Source organism: Dendrobates tinctorius, unplaced genomic scaffold (genome assembly GCF_039654945.1).
Source record: "Dendrobates tinctorius isolate UK_male_01 unplaced genomic scaffold, ASM3965494v1 ptg000030l, whole genome shotgun sequence".
Classification (NCBI taxonomy): Eukaryota; Metazoa; Chordata; class Amphibia; order Anura; family Dendrobatidae; genus Dendrobates; species Dendrobates tinctorius.
This window is the reverse complement of record NW_027361698.1, coordinates 797501-819687: the sequence shown is the minus strand read 5'-3', so window position 1 is coordinate 819687 and position 22187 is coordinate 797501. Positions and strand designations below refer to the sequence as shown.

The following is a 22187-nucleotide window of genomic DNA, read 5'->3' as shown; positions in this document are numbered from 1 at the left end:
GGGTTTACATGCGAGACTCGCACAAGAATCGTGCGAGTCTCACTAGTATGAGCCCTTAGCAGCAACACCTGCCGCCGTCTCTCCTCCTCCCTGTAGTGTCCTGAATCCTCCTGGCCCTGCGATCACCGGGATCGTTATATAGCGGCACTAACGCTGTAACGGATGAGGTAGCGCCCCCATTGGCCACAATGCTACTAACACATCCAAAACCAGCCTGATGCGTTACTTCATGACGCCCCCACAAATGCTGCAGACCGCGCTCCAGGGGGCGTCATGAAGCAACGCATCAGGCCGGTTTTGGATGTGTTAGTAGCATTGCGGCCAATGGGGGCGCTACCTCATCCGTTACAGCGTTAGTGCCGCTATGTAACGATCCCGTTGAACTAAGGGCCATAAACGCAATGTGAACCTGGCCTAACACTATGAGAAGATGATATACCTGTGTGCGGAGCCTCTCCTCCTACACAGACCATATACTGTATGTATACTGTATGTATACGCCAGGGAGGAGGGGCCAGGAAAGTGTATCGTTATTCGGGACTAAAGGTAACGCACAGCTCATTGCAGATGATGATGACAATGTGCTGCGTCCCTCCTCTTACACATAGTCACACACTATATATGTCATGGAGGAACTGGCAGGATATATTTGGGACTGAAGGGTTAACTCTCGCGCATTTATCCACATCTCCTCCTCTCCTGACTGCTCCTCCCCCTAGATGAGTCACAGTCAGGATTCACTGCTTCCAGGCGCCAGAGAAAAAAAACAAACGGCTCATTCACCCTGCAGAGCCGGCTCATTTCGTTCACAGCAGGGATCCGGCTCTTTGAATCGGATCGTTCATGAACGACACATCACTATAACCAATCAGCGCTGGGTTCCAGGGAAATTCAAACGTCTAGCGTCGCTGGGACGGGAGTTAGTAGTTGCTGTGCGTGGTCGCGACATGTCTGAGGAAGACGCGGTGAAGGTGTGCCTGAGGGTCCGGCCGCTCATCCTCAGGTAACCGCCAGTAATGGCGCCCACTCTGTGTCCATGTATGTGGCGCTGACACTGCCGGGGAGAGGACCCTGAGCGCAGCCCAGAAGCGCCACTGCCTGTCATCAGGCGTCCGGGCTGCCTGGAGGCGGTGTATTATGGTGATAGGGCTGTGAGATAACCGCAGCTTTCATAGTTAAGGCCCCGTTACACACAGCGATATCGCTATGACGTCACTGGTTTTGTGACATAGCAACGACATCGCTGTGTCTGATACTTAAGGGGGTTTTACACTAAGCGATATCGCTAAAACATCACTGGTTTTGTGACGTTATAGCGATATTGCTAGCGATATCGCTATGTGTGATACTTACCAGCGACCGGCTCCCCCGCTGTCCATCGCTGATCGCGCGAGAATGTCCGGCTCCATTTCTCTTCGGGCGCTTCCTGCTGAGACTTCCTGCTGTGACGACGAGCGACGCTGGACGCGGGCGGGAGGACGCAGGATCGCTGTGTGTGAATGGTAAGTATCGTGCGCTGCGTCGCTGCTGCATCGCTGTGAGGTCTTTCTGTATGAAAGCTCACTAGCGATCATTTAGCGATGCACCAGCGATCCTGACCGGGTCGGATCGCTGGTACATCGCTAAATGTAAAAGGGCCTTTACCTCCAACCGGCTACCCCGCTGGTTATCAATGATCGCGCGAGAACGTCCTGGGCCGCTTCTCGTCGTCAACTTCCTCCAGCACTTCCTGCTGTGACGACGAGCGTGGACGCGGGCGGGAGGACGCAGGATCGCCGCGTCTGACAAGTAAGTAGCGACCCCTGCGATGTCGCTGGTGAGATCTGCCTGTGTGGCAGCTCACTAGCGACCACTTAGCGATGTACCAGCAATCTGACCGCGTCATATCGTTGTCGGGATGGCTGGTGCATCGCTAAGTGTCACGGTACCTTTAAACTATGTGCACACGTACTTTTGAGAGCTACAGATTTGACCCCACGGATTTGTAAAAAACTGCAGGTAAATCCGCAGGTCAAAATTCCTGCGTTTTGCCTGCGGTTTCACACCTCATAATGGATAAGGTGTGAAACCGCTGCGGATTCCGCACAAAGAATTGACATGCTCCGGATTGTAACCCGTAGAAAAATCTGCAGCATGTGCACAGCGTTTTGTTTTACCATTGAAAACAATGGTACTGTACAACGCAGCAGAATCCGCACCGTGTGCACATAGCCTTAAAGGGATTGTCTTGGACTTTACCATTAATGGCCTGTCCTTAGGATGTCATTGTCTGGGTTCGACACCCAGCCCCCCTGTCTTATCAGCTGTGACCGGACCTGCACAGCCACGTCGACGGAACATTGGCTGCGGCCGAGCACTGCGCGCCCACCCCCTGTTCACATCAATAAGGGTGGCTGTACAGGTCCGGTCACCGGGAACAGCTGATCGGTCCCAAACAACCCCTTCAAACCCCTTTGAATCTGTCACCCCATTTTAGCCCTATAACCTGTGGCCATCGCCATTAGGGGCTTATCTACAGCATTCTGTAATGCTGTAGATAAGCCCCCCCCACCCATGTAACCTGAAAGATAAGAAAACAAGTTAGATTATACTCACCCGGGGGTCCGGCGCCTCCCATCTGCTAGTGATGACGTCCTCCTTCTTACTTCTGCTGCGGCTCCTATACAGGCGTATTATATCTCCCCTGTTGAGGGCAGAGTAAAGTACTGCAGAGCGCAGGCGCCTGACCTCTCTGACCTTTCCCGGTGCCTGTGCACTGCAGTACTTTACTCTGCCCTCAACAGGGGACATATAATACGCCTGTGTAGGAGCCACAGCAGAAGTAAGAAGGAGGACGTCATCACTAGAAGATGGGAGGCACCGGACCCCCGGGTGAGTATAATCTAACTTGTTTTCTTATCTTTCAGGTTACATGGGGGGGGGGGGGGCTTATCTACAGCATTACAGAATGCTGTAGATAAGCCCCTGATGGTGTTGGCAGCATCTCAAAGGGGAAAAATAGGGTGACAAATTCCCTTTAAACCTCGGCTCCTCCTGGGACTTTTAGGACTGCTCACTGGACTATCAGTGATTGACAGCTTTCTCTGCAGGCACTGCTCGGTCTGTGAACGCTCACGGCCGTGTGAATTGCCCCATAGACTATCACCAATAGGCTGGAATAACACTAGCATATAACATATGCTAATGACCCGGCTCTGCTGCGAGTATGAGACGAGCGTCTGTGCGCCGATGCTCTTCCATGAGAGAATCGGAGCCCAGCTGCAGAGGAGACGGAGAAAGTAATTTCTCCATCTACCAAAGTCGGCATGAGAAAATAGTTGCAGATCTGCGCTGTCCCATAGCAGTACATTGGTCCGAGTATGTTAGCCTAGTGCTATGCGATATGTCATATGCTCATGTGATCCCCGGCCATACAGGCTGTGTCTGTGAAAATCAGGCATCTGAATGAGACCTTATACAAGAAAGCTGTCAGTCAGATGGGACACTAGACTGTAAATCCCAGGAAGGGGAGGGCTTTAGGCTATGTGCCCACGTAGTGTTTTAAAACGCACACTGAAAACCGGACTCCTTCCCAGAAATCGCGCGATTTCACCACGTTTTTACCGCGATTATGTTCCCGCTTCTTCACGTGCGATATTCAAGCACTTTCCAAGCGATTTGAAGCATCGCTTGGAAAGTGATTGACAGGTTGGTCACACTCGTCAAACATAGTGTTTGACAAGTGTGACCAGCTTTTTACTATTGATGCCGCCTATGCAGCACAATAGTAAAAGATAAAATGTTAAAAATGATAAAAAATAAAAAATCGGGGTATATTTACCTTCCGATGTCCCGCGCTGCGTTCCCGGGCCTCAGTATTCCCAGTAATGCCTTGCGAGACCTGTGATGACGTTGGTCTCGCGTTACTATATTGATCTTGCGAGACCGCGTCATCACAGGACCTTGCCGCAAGGCATCGCTGGGAACGCTGAGGCCCGTGAAGGCAGCGCGGGACGTCAAAAGGTAAAAATACCCTGATTTTTTTTTTTATTATTCTTTTTTTTACAGGGGTATGGTACCCAGGGCCTGGAGGACAGTCTCCTCTCCTCCACACCGTGGGTACCAACCGCACATGAGACGCTTAACTTCCCGCATGGTGGGCATATCCACATGCGGGAAGTAAGCGATTCTCATGCATTCCTATGGGTGTGGAATCGCGGCAATTCTTTGCGATTCCGCACAAAAGAATGATCATAATGCGATTTTTTTTTTTTTTTTTTTTTTTTTTTTTTTTTTTTTTTTTCCGGGATGCGATTCCGCCGCGGAAAAAAGCGCAGCATTAGCACAGCATGTGCGGAATGCCATAGGAATGCATGGGGTGCGTTCTGTACACGATTTTTAACGTTTTCTTACCGAAAATCGCGGCAAAAACGCTTAAAAATCGCATCGTGGGCACACAGCCTTAAAGCAGTTTTATCTTTGCATATAAGGATAAGGACTAATGGGCAGGTGGTTCCTAACTACCTGCAATTTTGCCCGGTGACTTTCTGCTAGCTTAGAGCGACCATGGACCGTGCCTGCCGGCGATTCTTCTGTTTCTGCTGACATCCAGGTGATAGAGCAGCTTATTTTCTTCCACTCCGCACTGCTCTGTTGACGGAGCATATCTGCCAGTATCGTGCTGATTGACAGCTGCCTAATTGTGGGAAGTCGGATGTCGATCAGGGTAACGTCCTCATTCACACCTCCATCGACAGAGCAGCCCAGCTATGTTGGTGTGAGGTCAAATAAAGCCGGAAATTGCCAGGAGAGAGTCTGGGCAGAACATGCAGGTAGTTGGCTGTTGGTTCCTAGCCCCGTCTACAAGAATATAGTCCTGGATAGCCCCTTAAAATTGTGAAACCATAATTTATACTGAATCTTTTCCCAAAAACTATGCATCAATCTTCTCACTTCCCCCTGCTCTATATTATGGTGCCTGCAGATTAGATTGAATTTTCATGGTGACAGACTTTATTTTAGCTGGAGCAAAGTATCACTTGGTCACAGGAAAGGCAATGACGTCTAGATCGGTGGGGTCTGACTGATGGGATCCCACCGGGCACATCTCCATTGTATTCTATAGCTTAATCAGGCCAGCCCTCTCCCCATGTCACAGTAATGGCAAGGGAGATTTGGGGATATCTCAAGACGCAGAGCTTGTTGATAAGGGATGGCTGGGAGAACACTTAAGGCCCCGTCACACTAAGCGACTTACCAGCGATCCCGACACCGATATCAAGGTGTCAGGATCGCTAGTAAGTCGCTATGTGATCGCTGGTGAGCTGTCAGACAGCTTCACCAGCGATCAGCACAGCGATGCCGAGCGCCCGGCATCGCTTGCCATCGCTGTAAAAAATAGAATCAAAATAAAAAATATAGTTATTCTCACCTTCCGACGTCCCGTTCAGCCATCCTGCCTCTCTCCACGCTCCGGTCCCAGTGATCCTTTGCACGAATGACCGCGAGATGTCACGGTCTCGAGGGATAACAAAGTCTCGCAGCCATTCGTGCAAAGGATCACTGTGACCGGAGCGTGGAGAGAGGCAGGATGGCTGAACGGGACGTCGGAAGGTGAGAATAAACTCTATTTTTTATTATTTTTTACACCTGATCGCTGGTCTCCCGCCTGTCACACGCAGCGATGCGTGCTGGCCAGCGGGAGACCAGCGACCAAAGAAATGTCCAGAGGTTTCTTCTAGCGATCAGCGATACCGGCAGCGGGGCCACTCGCTGATCGCTGTCACACATAGCGATCTCGCTGGTGAGATCGCTGTTACGTCACAAAAGTTGTGACTCAGCAGCGATCTTGCTACCGAGATCGCTTAGTGAGACGGGGCCTTTACAAGTGGCCACAGCACTGCAACAGCCCAGAGTTCATCGATATGTTTTTTTCACTTTGACAGGAAATCCCTTTGGTGTACTGATGGGTGAAATGATATGTATTGTACTAAAGTTTCTCCTCTAATTTTCAGAGAACAAGGAGATCAAGTGAATCTAGTATGGAAAGCTGAGAACAACACCGTTACTCAAGTTGATGGCTCACGGTCTTTCAATTTTGGTAAGGTTTTGTAGTTCTTTTTCTTTGATAGCCTGCTGTTTTAAGGCAGTGTTACACGAACTGTATAAACCTACTGTACATTCTGATTTAAAGGGAACCTGTCAGCTCTTTTAGCCACTATAAGATGCGGCCACCGCCTTTCAGGGCTTATCTACAGCATTCTATAATATTATATTGATATGCCCCGATCCAGCCTGATAAGAAAAATGTTTTATTATACTCATCCGGGGGGGCGGTCCGATGAGTGTACCAGGTCTGGGTCCGGTGCCTCCCATCTTGCGATGCCGCCCTCCTGCTTGCTTCCTCGCTCCCAGCATCACGCTTCTACGCAGGCGTACTTCTATGCACTGTTGAGAGCAGAGTACTGCAGTATTTTGCTCTGCCGTCGACAGGGCAGAGAAGTGTGCCTGCGCAGGAGCGTGATGGTGGGGTGCAACGATGCAAGCAGGAGGACGGAGTCGCAAGAAGACTGGAGGCGCTGCACCCTGACCTGTAACACCCATCGGACAGCAACACCGGACAGTATAATAAAATGTATAGAATAATTCTGTCACTAGATTTTTCTTCTCGCCACGACAGCACCCACATGAGAGAGGGGACTCGCCCATAGAAGCAGGAAACCTAACAGAATAAAAGGGGCGGTCCCCCTCACCTCCTCAATTGGTTTTCTGTTCTTATGGGAACCTGCAGGATAAAGGAGTACCTGGGCCAAATTGCAGCTGCCTGTGCGGTCTCCATTGGCACGGCAGGGTCTGCGGCTCCAGAAGCAGCGTCGGAGAGCCCTAAGGGTATGTGCACACGTTGCGGATTGTGCCATTGATTTTTCCGCACGGATTTTGCTAAATCCGCAGGTAAAATGACCTGCATTTTACCTGCGGATTTTGTGCACATTTTGTGCAGATTTCCCCTGCGTTTTTACACCTGCGGATTTCTATAATGGAGCAGATGTAAAACCGCACAAAGACTTGACATGCTGCGGATTCAATCTGCAGCTAATCTGCTCCAAAAAAATCCACAGCATGTGCACAGCGTTTTTGGATTTACATAGAATAGAATAGTGGAAAGGGTGTGGCTAAAGCCAAGCACAAGGTGTGTGCTCTTTGTAAGACATTATTGCCCAAATCAGAAAAGGCTATGTCAATCCTGCATAGAACAGACAATGGCGGAGGAAACGCCTAACTTCTCCACTTAAGATCCACTACTTATTTAGCTAGGTAATTCAACCCAATAGTAAGAGGGAAATGGCTAAAAAATAACTTTAACTCAAAAATATAAAGGTCACCTTTTGACTTTTTAAAAAGTGCTATGTGCAAGTGAGTGATGTGCAAACGGACGCAAGCAAACAGTAGAAGGTCATTGTGTAGGTATCAAACTCAAAATTCAGAGATCAGTTGCTTATAAAGTGCTGCAGGGCTTACTAGCATTGCCCCATTGGGTCTTCTAAAAAGGGACAATCTGTGGGTACAATGGAAGCCTAATTGTTCTCTGATAAAACAAGCTTCAATTTAATAATGGGACCGGTTCTCCTGCTACCGTATTGACCCTAGTCATAACCTGATGATAATCGCACAAAGCATTTGATCTTCATATTACAGAAAACTTTATATAAATAAATGGAAGGTATCCAGGAAAATACATGATCTGGTGCCTTTTGGTCCCTAGTACATGCAGCACAAATATAATATAAGCATCAAACTACTGATTATGACCCATTAACATTGCTGTCTGTGGACCCAAATCATCGTATACTGTTGATGATCCACAGCCTACTAAAAGAAAAATGATAATTACCGGTAATTTGATTTTCCAGAGCCATGACAGCATCGAGGATGACTTCTCTCATGTGCGTTGCTGTCATGGGGAAGGGAAAAAGAAGCTCTGACTGAGGTACCAGTTAGGATGAGTGGCCTACAGGAGGACTGCCAGGCGCAAGAGGACTTGGGTCCTGACAGTGCTACTGCTGCCATATCTTCATCCTCATCAGATGAGGCGTTTGACTTGGACAAGTATTTGGATGACATGGAGCAGGCAAAGCGTTGCCGCAAGGAAAAAGATTTCACTCCGTCTCCTATAGCAAGCAGATTGACCATATTTCAGCAAAATGTTTCACTTGCTCTCAAAGAAATAGAAAAATTCAACCGTTCATCAAAACTGTGCATGAGGCAATTCCTTTATACCCGGAAATTGTTAGTGATGTTGCCCATGTGGTTACGGCTTTGCCTCCAACCCAAGTTAGTGTAGAGAGGTTGCTCTCTAGCCTTAAAATTATTAGGTCAGATTTGAGGTCCTCTATGACCGAGGATCTGATGGAGGCAAATCTATTAAATGTTATTTAGCATGTTTTTTACCACTTATATAGTTTATTACATAGTGTATACACACACTATATATATATATATATATATATATATATATATATATATTCGATATTACATAGTGTATTACATATTTACCATTAATTACAGTTTTTGTGTTCTAAAGTTGTATTCCAATACATATATATTATGTTCTATCTTGATTATTGGATCATAAAAATGATTAAATGTCTGATGTTCACATTGTACTACAATAAATTTTTCACTTAAATATAAGCAATATATGTCGGAGTCGGAGTCATGGAGTCGATACAAGGGAAATTGAGGAGTCGGCGTCGCAGGTTTGGCTTACCGACTCCACAGCCCTGAGGATGGGGGCTCCTGTGGGCAAGATTTTGGCGTTTTTACAGAAGGGTCTTGAGTTAGAGTTGTCCACCAGTACCCTAAAAGTGCAGGCGGTGGCTCTGAGCGCTGTACAGCTGTGATTTGGCCGGTATTTATTGGATATATCGGTTTAAAAGTCTTGTTGAGATCTAGGCCCATTTCTAAGACATAGATAGTACCATGGGATTTAAAGGGAATCTGTCACCCTTTTTTGCCCTATGATTTGCCGGCATTACCATCAGGGGTTTATCTACAGCATTCTGTAATGCTGTAGATAAGCCCCCGATGTAACCTGAGAAACACGTTCGATTATACTCACCGGAGGGGGCGGTCCGGTCCTATGGGTGTCGCGGTCCGGTTCGACGCCTCCCATCTTCATACGATGCCGTCCTCTTCTTCCCTTCCTGTAGTGGCTCCGGCGCAGGCGCACTGCTCTACTCTGAGAGCAGAGCAGAATACTGCAGTGCGCAGGTGCCAGACCTCTCCCGACACCTGCGCACTGCAGAGCAAGGCACCTGAATCGGAACCACTACAGGAAGGGAAGAAAAGGACGGCATCATATGAAGATGGGAGGCGTCGGACCGGACCCGCCGCCTCCGGTGAGGATAATCTAACGTGTTTTTCTTATCTTTCAGGTTACACTGGGGGCTTATCTACAGCATTACAGAATGCTGTAGATAAGCCCCTGATGTCAAAGCCGGCAGCTGATAGTCAAAAAAAAAGGGTGACAGATTCCCTTTAAATTTGATTCTGACAGCTTTAATCTGAAACCCTTAAAATTCTTTCACTCAAGACAGCCTTGTTGGTTGCGTAATCAGCCAGAAGAGTCAGTGATGGGCTCTTTCCATAGCTCTATTTACCCAATTTCTAGATGATGGGGTAATCTCTAAGTCAGATACACCTTACCTTCCCAAAGTAGTGTCTAGATTCCATAGACCACAAAGCTGGAGAAAGTATAGGTCATTGTTCGTGTCCTTCAGGGGTCTAGAAAAGGGTTTAACACCTTCCCGACTTGTGACACAGCGTATGCATTGTGAAAACTTGTGCCAATCTGACCTGTGACGCAACATATGCGTCATGGTGGGATCGCATTCCTCCGGGTCGGGGGACCGCAGGTACGGGAGGACTTGTACTTCACCCCCCTGTGGCTACAATTGCTCTGATTGGCTGTTGAAAGTGAAATAGCCAATCGGAGCAATTGTAATATTTCACCAATAAAACTTGGTGAAATATTACAACCCAGCCATGGCCGATGCTGCAGTATCATCGGTCACGGCTGGAGACCACGATCTGCCCCCGCCAGTCTTTCCTCACCGTCCTGTCCTCCTCTGGCCCTCCCTCCTGTCCTCCGTTCCCCCGTTGTCCGATTTTCTTCCCCCCCCCCCCCCGTACCTTCTGAGTCCCGGTGTACCTCCGTCTCCCCTCCCCCCCCCCCCCCCCCCCCCATGGGGCCACCATCTTCCAAAATGGCCAGCAGATTCATTCATTCATTCCAGGTACACTTTGATCACTGTGATAGACCCTATCACAGTGATCAAAATAAAAAAATAGTAAATTCCTCCCCCCCTCCCTCCCCATTTTTGGAATTAGGGTTAGAGTGGAGTTAGGGTTGAAGCTAGAATTGGGGGGGGTATCCACTGTTTAGGCACATCAAACGCGACATGGCGCCACCATTGATTCCAGCCAATTTTGCGTTCAAAAAGTCATACGATGCTCCCTCCCGAGCCCCGACATGTGCCCAAACAGTGGTTTACCCCAACATATAGGGTATCGGCGTACTAAGGAAAAATTGCACAACAACTTTGGGGGTCTAATTTCTCCTGTTACCCTTGGGAAAATAAAAACTTGTGGGCTAAAAAATCATTTTTTGAGGAAAAAACATGATTTTTTATTTTTACGGCTCTGCGTTATAAACTTCTGTGAAGCACTTGGGGGCTCAAAGTGCTCACCACACATCTAGAAAAGCTTCTTGGGGGGGGGGGGGGTCTAGTTTCCAAAATGGGGTCTCTTGTGGAGGGTTTCTACTGTTTAGACACATCAGGGGCTCTGCAAACGTAACAAGACGCCCTCCGACCATTTCATCAATGTCTGCATTCTCAAACGTCACTACTTCCCTTCCGAGCCCCAAAGTCTGTCCAAACAGTGGTTCCACCCCACATATGGGGTACCAGCGTACTCAGGACAAACTGGACAACTTTTGGGGTCCAATTTCTCCTGTTACCCTTGTGAAAATAAAAAATTGCAGGCTAAAAAATCTAATGGGGTCACTTGTGGGGGAGCGCCAATGTTTAGGCACACGGGCTGTCCATACACAACATGGTGTCCACTAACGATTGGAGCTAATTTTCTATTCAAAAGACAAATGGTGCTCCTTCTCTTCCTAGCCCTGCCGTGCGCCCAAACAGTGGTTTATGACCACATATGAGGTATCGGTGTACTCAGGAGAAATTGCCCAACAAATTTTAGGATCCATTTTATCCTGTTGCCCATGTGAAAATGAAAAAATTGAGGCTAAGATAAAATTTCTGTGAAAAAAAAAAAAGTACTTTTTCATTTTTATGGATCAATTTGTGAAGCACCTGGGGGTTCAAAGTGCTCATATGCATCTAGATAAGTTCCTTGGGGGGTCTAGTTTCCCAAATAGGGTCACTTGTGAGGGAGCTCCAATGTTTAGGCACACAGGGGCTCTCCGAACGCGACATGGTGTCCCCTAACGATTGGAGCTAATTTTCCATTCAAAAAGTCAAATGGCGATCTTTCCCTTCTGAGCCCTGCCGTGTGCCCAAACAGTGGTTTTCCCCACACACACACATATGGGGTTTCAACGTACTCAGGACAAATTGGCCAACAACTTTTGGGGTCCACTTTCTCCTTTTACCCTTGGGAAAATAAAAAAAGTTGCTAAAATATCATTTTTGTAACTAAAAAGTTAAATGTTCATTTTCTCTAGAAACCTTCCACGACAGCATAGGAGGATGTCTCCACGCCCTAATGGGGGACAGGAAGCACGAGAGGTTAAAAGGTCCCTCCCTCTCACCCAGGGCTGTGGAGTCGTAGTCGTGGAGTCGGAGTTAGTTTTGGTTGGAGTCGGTAGAAATGTACAGACTCCGACTCCAGCTTTAAAAAAAAATGTATTAATATTTCATAATTGAACTTTCATATGAATTTTATAAATGTTACTCAAGTATGTTCTATCAAACTATGAACAACAGTGATAAGCAGTTCTGCTGGAGATAGAGACATTTCTTACTTCTTGTGTGTCACTGTTCTCCACTGCCCTTATCTAATCTTATACTTGGTTAACCTCATGCTGCCCCAACCCCCCTACTTACAATGTATGAAACTGAAAGTGAAAATGTGTTACAAATTCTTAGTAGTAAAGCTCCTCCTCTAGACTAGATCATACTAGGTGTGCGTCTTCCAAGCATCTCACAGCTGCCTCCTACTCAGAATAGGAAGACTGTAAGAAGTATTATCCTTTCAACAAACTTTGCATCAGTTTAATGTGAGTACATGAGGAATAATAACAGTATTACTGACCACTATATCAGTTGTACGACCTGGCAATTTTGTACAATTGTTTTTAGGAAAAACAATTGTCATTTGGATTGTGAATGCAGAATTAAAAACCTGAGAATGTCAAAGAAGCATCACATTAAATCAGCTGTATTTGAACATTTCACCATCACTCAAGATAGAAAACATTATGTCTGTCAGTGTATGACAAATGATCCAGACGAAAACAAATGCTGTGAAGCCAAGATGAGTGCATATTCAGGCAAAGATAAAAATGCTCCTACCAGAGCTTCTAATCTAAAGAGACATTTACAGCGCTTTCATCCAGAAGTACTGAAAGCAGTGGATGAGAAAGACTGCATCCAAACCAATGAACCAGTGCCCAGCTCTTCCAGCCAAACAAAGGAGCAGAGAACTTTGCAGCCATCAGTTGCAAGATATTTTGTCAGTGACAAAGTTACTGTGACAATGACAGTAGATACATTTAAAAAACAGATCATAGAGCTTGTTGTAAAGGATAGTGTGCCTATTTCATTATTTTCACGACCAGCTTTTATGTGTCTGAATGGGGAAATGGCCCGCAAGCTTGGTGTTTCTCTGGAGAGAGAGAGAGTATTAAAAAATTAGTAATCGAAGAAGCTTTTAAACAAAAGGAAGAACTTAAAAAAACTCTCAAGGGACGCTTTCTGTTTCTTAAAATGGATGCCTGCACACGTCACAGAGTGAACTATTTTGCCATCAATGTCCGATTTGTTTGTGACAAAAATTAAATAGTTACCAAGACATTGGCAGTAAAAGACACCAAAGCTCATCACACCAGTGAGTTTCTCCAGGTCTTGGTGGAAAAGGTTCTGCAAGCCTATGAACTTAAAAAAGAGCAAGTTCTTTCTGTCGTAACTGACAATGCTTCAAATATGATAAGTACTATTAAGCTAATGAATGAGAGTAATGATGGTGACCAGCAGCTAGAAGAACATTCTGGGTCCACAGACACAGAAATGTTTGAAATAGAGGAACACAGTATTGTAACTGAGGAGCAAACTGAAGTTGCTTCAGATGAACAGCAACATGATAGTTTAGATGATCTTGTTGAAACTGTGTCAATATGTTCTTTCATTCATCACATGCGCTGTGTTGTGCATACGCTACAGCTGGCTATAAGAGACAGTCTGCAAGAAGGACATGCTGCTGCACTGATTGGCAAGGTGAGAAAATTGGCTACTGTTGCCAGAACCCCTAAAGTTGACTCAATTTTGAAGAGACGTGCTGGAAAAGGGGCAATTATTGATCAAGCCACACGATGGGGCAGTACTTACTTAACGATTCAGCGCTTGGTTGAACTGAAAACCTTTCTTGTAGACATGGCTAACCCTCAACTGACGCTAAGTGAAAGTCAGTGGAATCAGGTGACTGAGCTGGAAAAATTGCTAGAGCACCCATTTACAGTGACTAAAAAATTACAAGCAGAGGACTTAACTCCAGGTATTTTCTTAAAGGAGTGGAAGAACCTGATGTTTCGCCTGTCCCAAAGAGGAGGGTTAATCGCAAGTGGCATTGCTACATCAATGAAATGGAGAGAGGAGCTACTATTACAAAATAACATTCTTTTGGCAGCTGTTTATGTAGACCCAATGCATCGGATTCTTCTAGATGATCAACAGCTAAGTAAAGGAAAAGAAGCTCTGTTTGAAATAGCAGTAAGGATGAAAGGGTTGCAGAACAGTCAGGAGGAAGAAGAAGAATTTGGTCGTCCTGCCACATCTTCACCCTCATCATCAACTGATGAAGAATTTAATTTCGAAAAATATTTGGATCACAAGGACCGTACAAAGCGTTCCCGCATAGAAGAAGAGTCATCCCCATCAAGGAACACAGCCAGTACATTTCAGCAGAATTTTTCATGTGCACTAAAAGAAATTGAGAAATGTGACCGTTCATCAAAAATAACAGTGCAACAAGCTATTCCTCTGTATCCTGACATTGTCAGAGATGTTGCCCGAGTGGTTACTGCTTTGCCACCAACACAAGTTAGTGTAGAGAGGTTGTTCTCTGCTCTCAAAATAATTAGATCAGATTTGAGGGCATCCATGAAGGAGGATCTGACAGAGGCAATACTTTTCCTGAGGACAAATTTATAGATTTCTTATTAACTGCATAAAAGTGTTTATTGCATATTTACTTACAGTTTAGAAAAGTTTATAAAAGTTATTTGCTATATTCTAATTGTATTCTAATAAATGTAGTTTTTTCTCTAAGTGGTCTGATTACTTATATGATGGTGAGAAACTGAATAAGCACGATGTTTAATATTTTACAACAGTAAATTTGTTATGAATTGGCCATTTATGAAGGAGTCGGAGCCTGATAAAATCCAGGAGTCGGAGTCGCAACTGTGGCTTACCGACTCCACAGCCCTGCTCTCAACAGTGACTTTCCTGTCCCCCATGGGGCATGGAGAGGTCGGGTGTGCTGTGTGGCCGGCTGCTGCAGCATACCTGAGGATCCAAAGAAAAAGCCGGGCAGTTGTGGTCGGTGGCGCTGCCTCCCCTCCTCCGATCTGCTCCCGTCTCCTCCTGGATTCGGGACCGTTCCTGGCCCTCCCACGCTCCCGTATGGGGAGTAAAGCGGGCCAGTGATCCCTGACCGGAGGCATCCTGTAGCTCTTCGGTCTCTCCTCCTCCCCCTGCGTGCAGTGCGATACCCGGAAGTGACGTCACACGCGCTGTCATGGCGGCCCCCATGCTGTTGCCGGCGCAAGGAGCTCGCCAGCGCTTGCTGTGCCTGCTCCGGGACCCAGGGAGGAGGAGGGGGAAAACGAATACTGTGCTGAGGGCGGGGTTAATCTGTTATTAACCCGCCGGAAGACGCCGAGAGGTAAGATGAGAATCCCCTGTTACCATGGACGGGTCTTCCTGCGTCTGCAGAGCCCAGCGCTGCCACAGTAAGTGTCCGGGGATGGGTCCTAGTGGTGCGGTCTCTGGGTATAGGTCCTCAAAATACTTCTCCCCCTTGTTCCATAGGGAGAAAAGTCTGCCCATAAGAGCACCAATACATCCAGCAAGTCTGCTAAATGTGCGATATGCAGCACAAAACTTCCCTCAAATTGGGAGAAAAAGCTACCGTATATACTCGAGTATAAGCCGACCCCCCCCCCCCCCCCCCCCAATTTTGCCACAAAAAACTGGGAGAACTTATTGACTCGAGTATAAGCCTAGGGTGGGAAATGCTCCATAGATTATTCCCCCATATGGTGTCCCCATAAGAAGCTCCATAGATTGTTACCCCATGCTGCTGCATGTAAAAATAAAAAAAAAAGACATACTCACCTCTCCGTCACTGGGTGTCAGGTGCCGGTGTCACTGCTGGCACCTGAGATACTCACGTGTCCTACGTCCATGGCTGCTCACCGCTATCTGCCACGTCATCAGTCAGTGATGTTCAGACTTCAGGGGGCGCGGCGCACACTAACCACGTCACCACGCCATCTGCTGTCTGAAGTCACTGACCGATGACAGACAGCAGCAAGCAGCCATGGACGCAGGACAGGTGAGTATCGCTATACTTACCCGTCCTGACACTGTGTCTTGAGCCCCCAGCTTCTCCGCGCTCTCTCTTCCTGCTTTCAGCGGTCATGTGGTACCGCTCATTAAAACTCATGAATATGCGCATATTCATGAGTTTTAATGAGCGGCACCACGTGACCGCTGAAGGCAGGAAGAGAGAGCACGGGGAGAAGCTGGGGGCTCACGACACAGCGTCAGGACGGGTAAGTATGACCTGACACCTCTGACCCCCCCTTGTATATGACTCGAATATAAGACGAGAGGGGGACTTTCAGCCCAATTTTTTTGGGCTGAAAATCTCGGCTTATATTCGAGTATATACGGTATGTCAAGCTTGCACAGATAAGGTGGTTAGGGCTGAGCACCCGTCATTAATCGACGAGATCCGCAGCTTGGTTACCCATCAGGTTCAAACCTCTTTAGCTGCCCTGCCCCACCACCTCCACTCCCCCCGATTGTGGGCTCACCACCCCCAAAAAAGCGGAAAATTTCAAATCGAGGATTTGGAGTCTGAATCAGAGGGATCATACAAATCGGGAGCCGAGAATTGGGAACAACCGGGAACCTCTGGGTCAACAGACACTAGAAGGTACCTCCTCTCCACAGAATATGTGGAGGAGCTGGTCAGTGCAGTACGTGCCACTATGGGCCTAGAGGACGAACCCGTCACGCAGACAGCACAGGATCGCATGTTTGGTGGATGCGAGGGGCCTAAACGAACAGGCTTTCCAGTCCACAGGAGTATAGCAGATATGATTTCCCAGGAATGGGAGTATCGAGAAAAACGCTACTCGGCCCCCTCAGAAATCCGACATAGATTTCCCCTGGAGGGAGAGGAATTTAAATGGGACATCCCGAAGGTTGACGTCCAGGTGGCAAGAGTGGTAAAAATAGACGGTTCTGCCGTTTGATGATGCATTCCAGCTTAGAGATCCGATGGACGGTAAAGCAGAAAGCCTCCTAAGGAAGGCCTGGGAAACCTCTGCCTTTACCTTAAAGTCAGGAATCGCGTCCACTTGTGTCTCTAGGTCCCTCTTCCAATGGATTGAGGAGCTAGAGAGCCATATCTCTCATGGTACCTCAAGGAGTGACCTCCTTAACTCCTCCCTATCTTGCAGAGAGCTACGGGTTTCCTAGCAGATGCATCAATGGAGATGATCCGTGCCTCTGCCAGGGCTATGGTCCAGTCAAATTCCGCCAGGCGAGGCCTCTGGCTTAAAACATGGAGCGGGGATGTTACATCCAAAGTTAAACTCTGTTCTTTACCCTTCGGCGAACATGTCTTCGGCCCTGCCTTAGACGAAATTCTAGAAAAGGCCACAGATAAAAAGGTGCTTCCAGAGCAGAGGACCACAAGAAAGCGTCTTTTTCAAGCCCCCCCCCAGAGTCAGTCATCCCAACCGCGAGAAAAGGGAAAGACTGGAAGATGGAGCTACGCTAAAGGGAGAGGCAGGAACATCCTGGTCCCCCAGCAGCAGCAGCAACCACCACAAGAAAAACAATGACTCAACCCCAGTCGGGGGGAGGCTTTCGTGGTTCTTTCCTGCCTGGCAGTTGATCTCCAACAGCCCCTGGGTCCTCAGTGTGATCAGAGAGGGCCTACTGCTAGAGCTCAAATCCCCCCCCCCGCGGGATATAAGAGTTACCTCCCTACCACCTCGGGAGTCCCCAGCACTAAAATCCGGCATTCGGCTTCTTCTACACTCAAATGCCATCTCTCGGGTCCCTGTGGAGGAGCAAGGAAGGGAGCATTATTCCAGATTGTTCCTAGTGAAAAAGCCCACAGGGGAGGCAAGGATAATAATCAATCTGAAGGGCCTCAACCGACACATTGCATACCGCAAATTCAAGATGGAGTCAGTAAAGACCGCCATTCCTCTGATAGGGCCATCTTACTTCATGACAACTATAGATCTGAAGGATGCTTATTTCCACATCCCAATACATCCTTCCCACAGGAAGTATCTAAGGTTTGCGATTCGTCAGGGTCCGGAAGTCAAGCACTTTCAATACAATGTGCTTCCCTTTGGAATATCCTCTGCCCTTCGAGTGTTTTCCAAAATGATGACAGAGGCCGTGTCCTACATCAGAAGCCGGGGAATATGTATTGTACCTTACCTGGACGACCTACTGGTAATGGGGGTCCTCCTACCAGGCCCTGGAAGACCAGGTAGCCCAGACTATAGACATTCTCCAATCATTGGGGTGGATCCCGAATATAAAAAAGTCGCAAATCCAACCCTCTCAGGAGATAAAATTTTTAGGAATCCTACTAGATTCAAAGAATCAAATGTCCTTCCTCCCGGAGGAACATCAGACGTCTATAATCAAGAGTCTCAGATTTCAGAGGACAGAGATCCCCGACCCTCAGGGCAGCCATGTCCATACTAGGGTTAATAACCTCCTGCATCCAGTCGGTGCCTTGGGCGCAGGCCCACTCCAGAACACTCCAGTCTCATATCTTAAGAAACTGTAACAGGGATCACACCTGCCTGAACAAAAGGGTCCAGACCCCAGGAACAGTGAAAGCTTCACTAGCATGGTGGATGGAGCGCAAAAACCTGTGCAGGGGAATCAACTGGTCCCAGATCCCCCTGGTTACGGTAACAGACACCAGCAAAAAAGGTTGGGGAGCTGTAGTGTCTCGTCAGCCATTCCAAGGGTTATGGAGCCAGAAAATGAGTGCAAGATCCTCAAACTTCAGGGAGCTGAAAGCAGTGGAGGAAGCTCTCCTGGCAGCAAGACACCTGGTCCAAGACCAACATATCAGAGTCTACTCGGACAACATAACAACAATGGCACATCTCAGGCACCAGGGTGGCACAAGATCCAGCAACCTGGAGGGCTTCTCAGGCCGAATATTATGCTGGGCCGAAAGACACCTTCATTCCCTGACAGCAGTCCACCTGAGGGGTACGTACAATCTTCAGGCAGATTTCCTGAGCAGAAAAAGCATCCAGCCTGGCGAGTGGGCCCTGAATGGAAAAGTCTTTCGAACACTAGTCAGCAGGTGGGGCCTCCCGGAGGTGGACCTACTAGCCTCAGGAGAGAATGCTCAAGTGAGAAACTACTTCTCACTGAACCCCAGGGACAGATCCCTGGGAGTGGACGCCTTCGCCCACAGGTGGAGTTTCCATCTGGCATACGCCTTCCTGCCAGATCCAATCCTTGCTGCAACCCTGAGGAAAATCCGGGAGGATCAGACCCCAACAATTCTAGTAGCTCCACTATGGCCAAAGAGGAGCTGGTACTCTTTAATAACAGAACTACAGGTAGACAGGCCATTCATCCTACCCATAAAAGACGATTTTCTTTTACAGGGCCCTCTGCATCACCCGAACCTCAGGGGTATGAAGTTAGTGGCCTGGTTTCTGAAGCCCAGATCTTGAGGGCCAGGGGGCTATCAGAGGCAGTAATTAAAACCCTCCAGAAATCTCGGAAGCCGGTCACCATTGCCATATATAATAAAATATGGAAGAGATTCTCCTCATGGTGTCTGCCAGACCTGCCCGACCCAGACAACCCTAACATTTCCCCGTATCCTAGATTTCTTACAGAGGGGGATGGAACTAGGTCTAAAACCTAGCACACTAAAAGTACAAGTATCAGCATTAAGCGCTATGTTTGACTGTGACTTGGCTAACCACAGGTGGATAAAAAGATTCATGACATCGGCCGCTGGGCTACATCCAAAAAAACTAGTCTCTGTCCCACCATGGGACTTGAATGTGGTGCTTACGGGACTCACTCAATTACCCTTTGAGCCTCTGTCATCCTGTACTTCTCAGCTCCTCACCTACAAATTTGCCTTCCTTATAGCAATAACCTCAGCAAAGCGAGTAGGAGAGCTCCAGGCTCTCTCAATCAAGGAACCCTACTTAACAGTTAGAGACGATTCCATAGTTCTCTCCCTTGATCCATCTTTTCTACCAAAGGTTGTGTCTGACTTTCATAGGTCTCAGAATATAATTCTTCCTTCATTCTGTCAAAACCCAGCAAACCCCAAAGAGGAGGTGTTTCACACGCTGGACGTAAGCCGTATAATTCTCCACTACTTGGAAAACACCAAACCATATAGAATCGACCACAACCTATTTATCCTTACCTCTGGTCCGAACAGAGGAAAGAAGGTGGCAAAAAAATACCATTGCCAATTGGATTAAAAAGGCTATCTCTGAAGCATACCTGGCACAAAACATCACTCCCCCTACAGGGATCAAAGCCTATGCATGGCTCCGTAGCCCCTATCCTTGTATGCATGGCTCCCTAGCCCCTATCCTTGTATGCATGTTTCCTATTAAAACAAAACCCCCTACTTGACTAGCCTGTGCGTTGTCAAATGCATCTCGTTCCGGCGCCAGCACGTCTTCCTGCCGAGCGATCACGTGGACCTGCTCATTAAGATGACGAATATTTACTCCACGCCTATGGGAGTGGAGAGGCGTGCATAATCATTACCTTAATGAGCGAGGCTACGTGATCACTCGGCCGGAAATGCTGCTGGCGCCGGAACCAACGAGATGCAGTGAGGGCACGCAGGAAGGTGAGTAGGATGTCTTCTGGAAGCCGGCGGCTGCGGGTGTCACTGTGCGCGCTATAAGAGAAATTAATATTCATTTCTCTTTAGCAGCGGGCACGGTTACAGCTGCCAGCTCCTGCCTCCTGTGGCCCGCTGATCTGCCGTGCCGGCCCTCTATGACAATTGACTTGTGTATAAGCCGAGGGGGGGCGTTTTCAGCACAAAAAAAGTGCTGAAAAACTCGGCTTATACACAAGTATATACTGTAATCTAAGAAACTTTATAAAGTCTGGAGTTATTTATGCCAGTCTTGAACCTATGGAACCCTACAGTACTGTGTCCAATTTATTAAAAGGCAAACGCTTCTCTATAGATTTGGACTGACATGCACCAAAAAAATAAAAAAGCAAACTAGTTGTAAGCTGGTGTTTTCAGTTATAATTAGTGATCAGTGAGTGTGCTCGGATATCGTGAAATTAGAGCATTCTCGAGCGTTATCAGAGTATCTTGGGCGTGCTCGATTAATATGTTTGAGTTTCCGTCGTTGCATGTCTCAGAGCTGTTCGAAAGTTGCAAAATATGCAGCTGCAGGGACCCCCAAAGTATGAGGTTGACCAATTATAAGCAGGCAGAAACAGAACACACCTCTAAATAGCTTAGAAAAGGCTATTGGCATGTGAGATGTAATGACGGAAAGGTCTCCTCTCAATTCAGAGTGTGATTGACACATTTGAGCTCTCATCTATGGACAGGCAGTGTAAGGGGAGGGCCATAGGAGAGCTGATAGAAGACTTTGTAATTTGACGCTGCTAAAGTTTGATGTGCTGCCCTTTCCAAATCAACCACCCCACATGCACACACTGACTTCCATGACCTTATCTGGTGTTATTCATTTTTTCTACTCCCAGTGCTTTCTAATCATGCACCAAGTAAGCTCATAAGTGTGTGTGTGTATGCTTGCACATCTTGTGCATTACGCTTGCTATTCCCGCCTCACCCTTAAGGCTATGTGCACATGTTGCGGATTGTAAGCGTGTTTTCTGCGTTTTTTGCCGCAAAAAAACGCATACAATCCGCAACCCATTGAATTCAATGGCTTTCCGCACATGCTGTGCTAATGCTGCGTATTTTTCCGTGGCGGAATCAAATCTCATAATACGCAGCATGCTCAATCTTTGTGCGGAATTGCGGGGATTCCGCACACATACGAATGCATTGATCTGCTCACTTTACGCATGTGGCTATGCCCTCCATGTGCAAAGTAAGGGGAAAATGTGCGGATGGTACCCAGGGTCTGGAGGAGGGGAGACTCTCCTCCAGGCCCTGGGTACCATATCCCTATTAAAAAAAAAAAAATTAAAATAAAAAATCGTGATTTTTCTCACCTTCTGGCGGTCCCTGCAGCACTCCCAGGCCTCAGCGATGCTCCCGGAAACTCCCGTTCCCAGTGATACCTTGCGACAATGACCTGTGATGACGTAGCGGTCTCGCGTGATGCTACGTCATCTGGGGTCATTGTTGCAAGGCATCGCTGGAAACTGGAGTTGCCGGGAGCATCGCGAGGATCGGGAAGGCTGCGGGCGTCGCCGGAAGGTGAGAATATCACTTTTTTTTTTTTTTTAACATTATATCTTTTTACTATTGATGCTGCATAGGCAGCATCAATAGTAAAAAGTTGGTCACACTTGTCAAACACTATATTTGACAAGTGTGACCAAACCTGTCAATCAGTTTTCCAAGCAATGCTACAGATCACTTGGAAAACGCTAGCATTCTGCAAGCTAATTACGCTTGCAAAACACTAGTTTTTT

General features: G+C 47.4%; 1 protein-coding gene across 10 annotated transcripts in view; it reads left to right on the top strand.

The window, feature by feature from the left end:
* Positions 1–854: 854 nt before the first annotated feature.
* The window catches only part of CENPE (centromere protein E), a 205722-nt gene continuing 184389 nt past the window's right edge, over positions 855–22187 (top strand). For all 10 annotated transcript variants that reach the window (XM_073571801.1, XM_073571795.1, XM_073571802.1 and 7 more), the window contains exons 1-2: positions 855–1003; positions 5994–6079. In XM_073571801.1, the coding sequence (XP_073427902.1) occupies positions 948–1003; positions 5994–6079 (142 nt within the window). In that variant the 5' untranslated portion in view covers positions 855–947. The remainder of the gene's footprint in view (positions 1004–5993; positions 6080–22187) is intronic.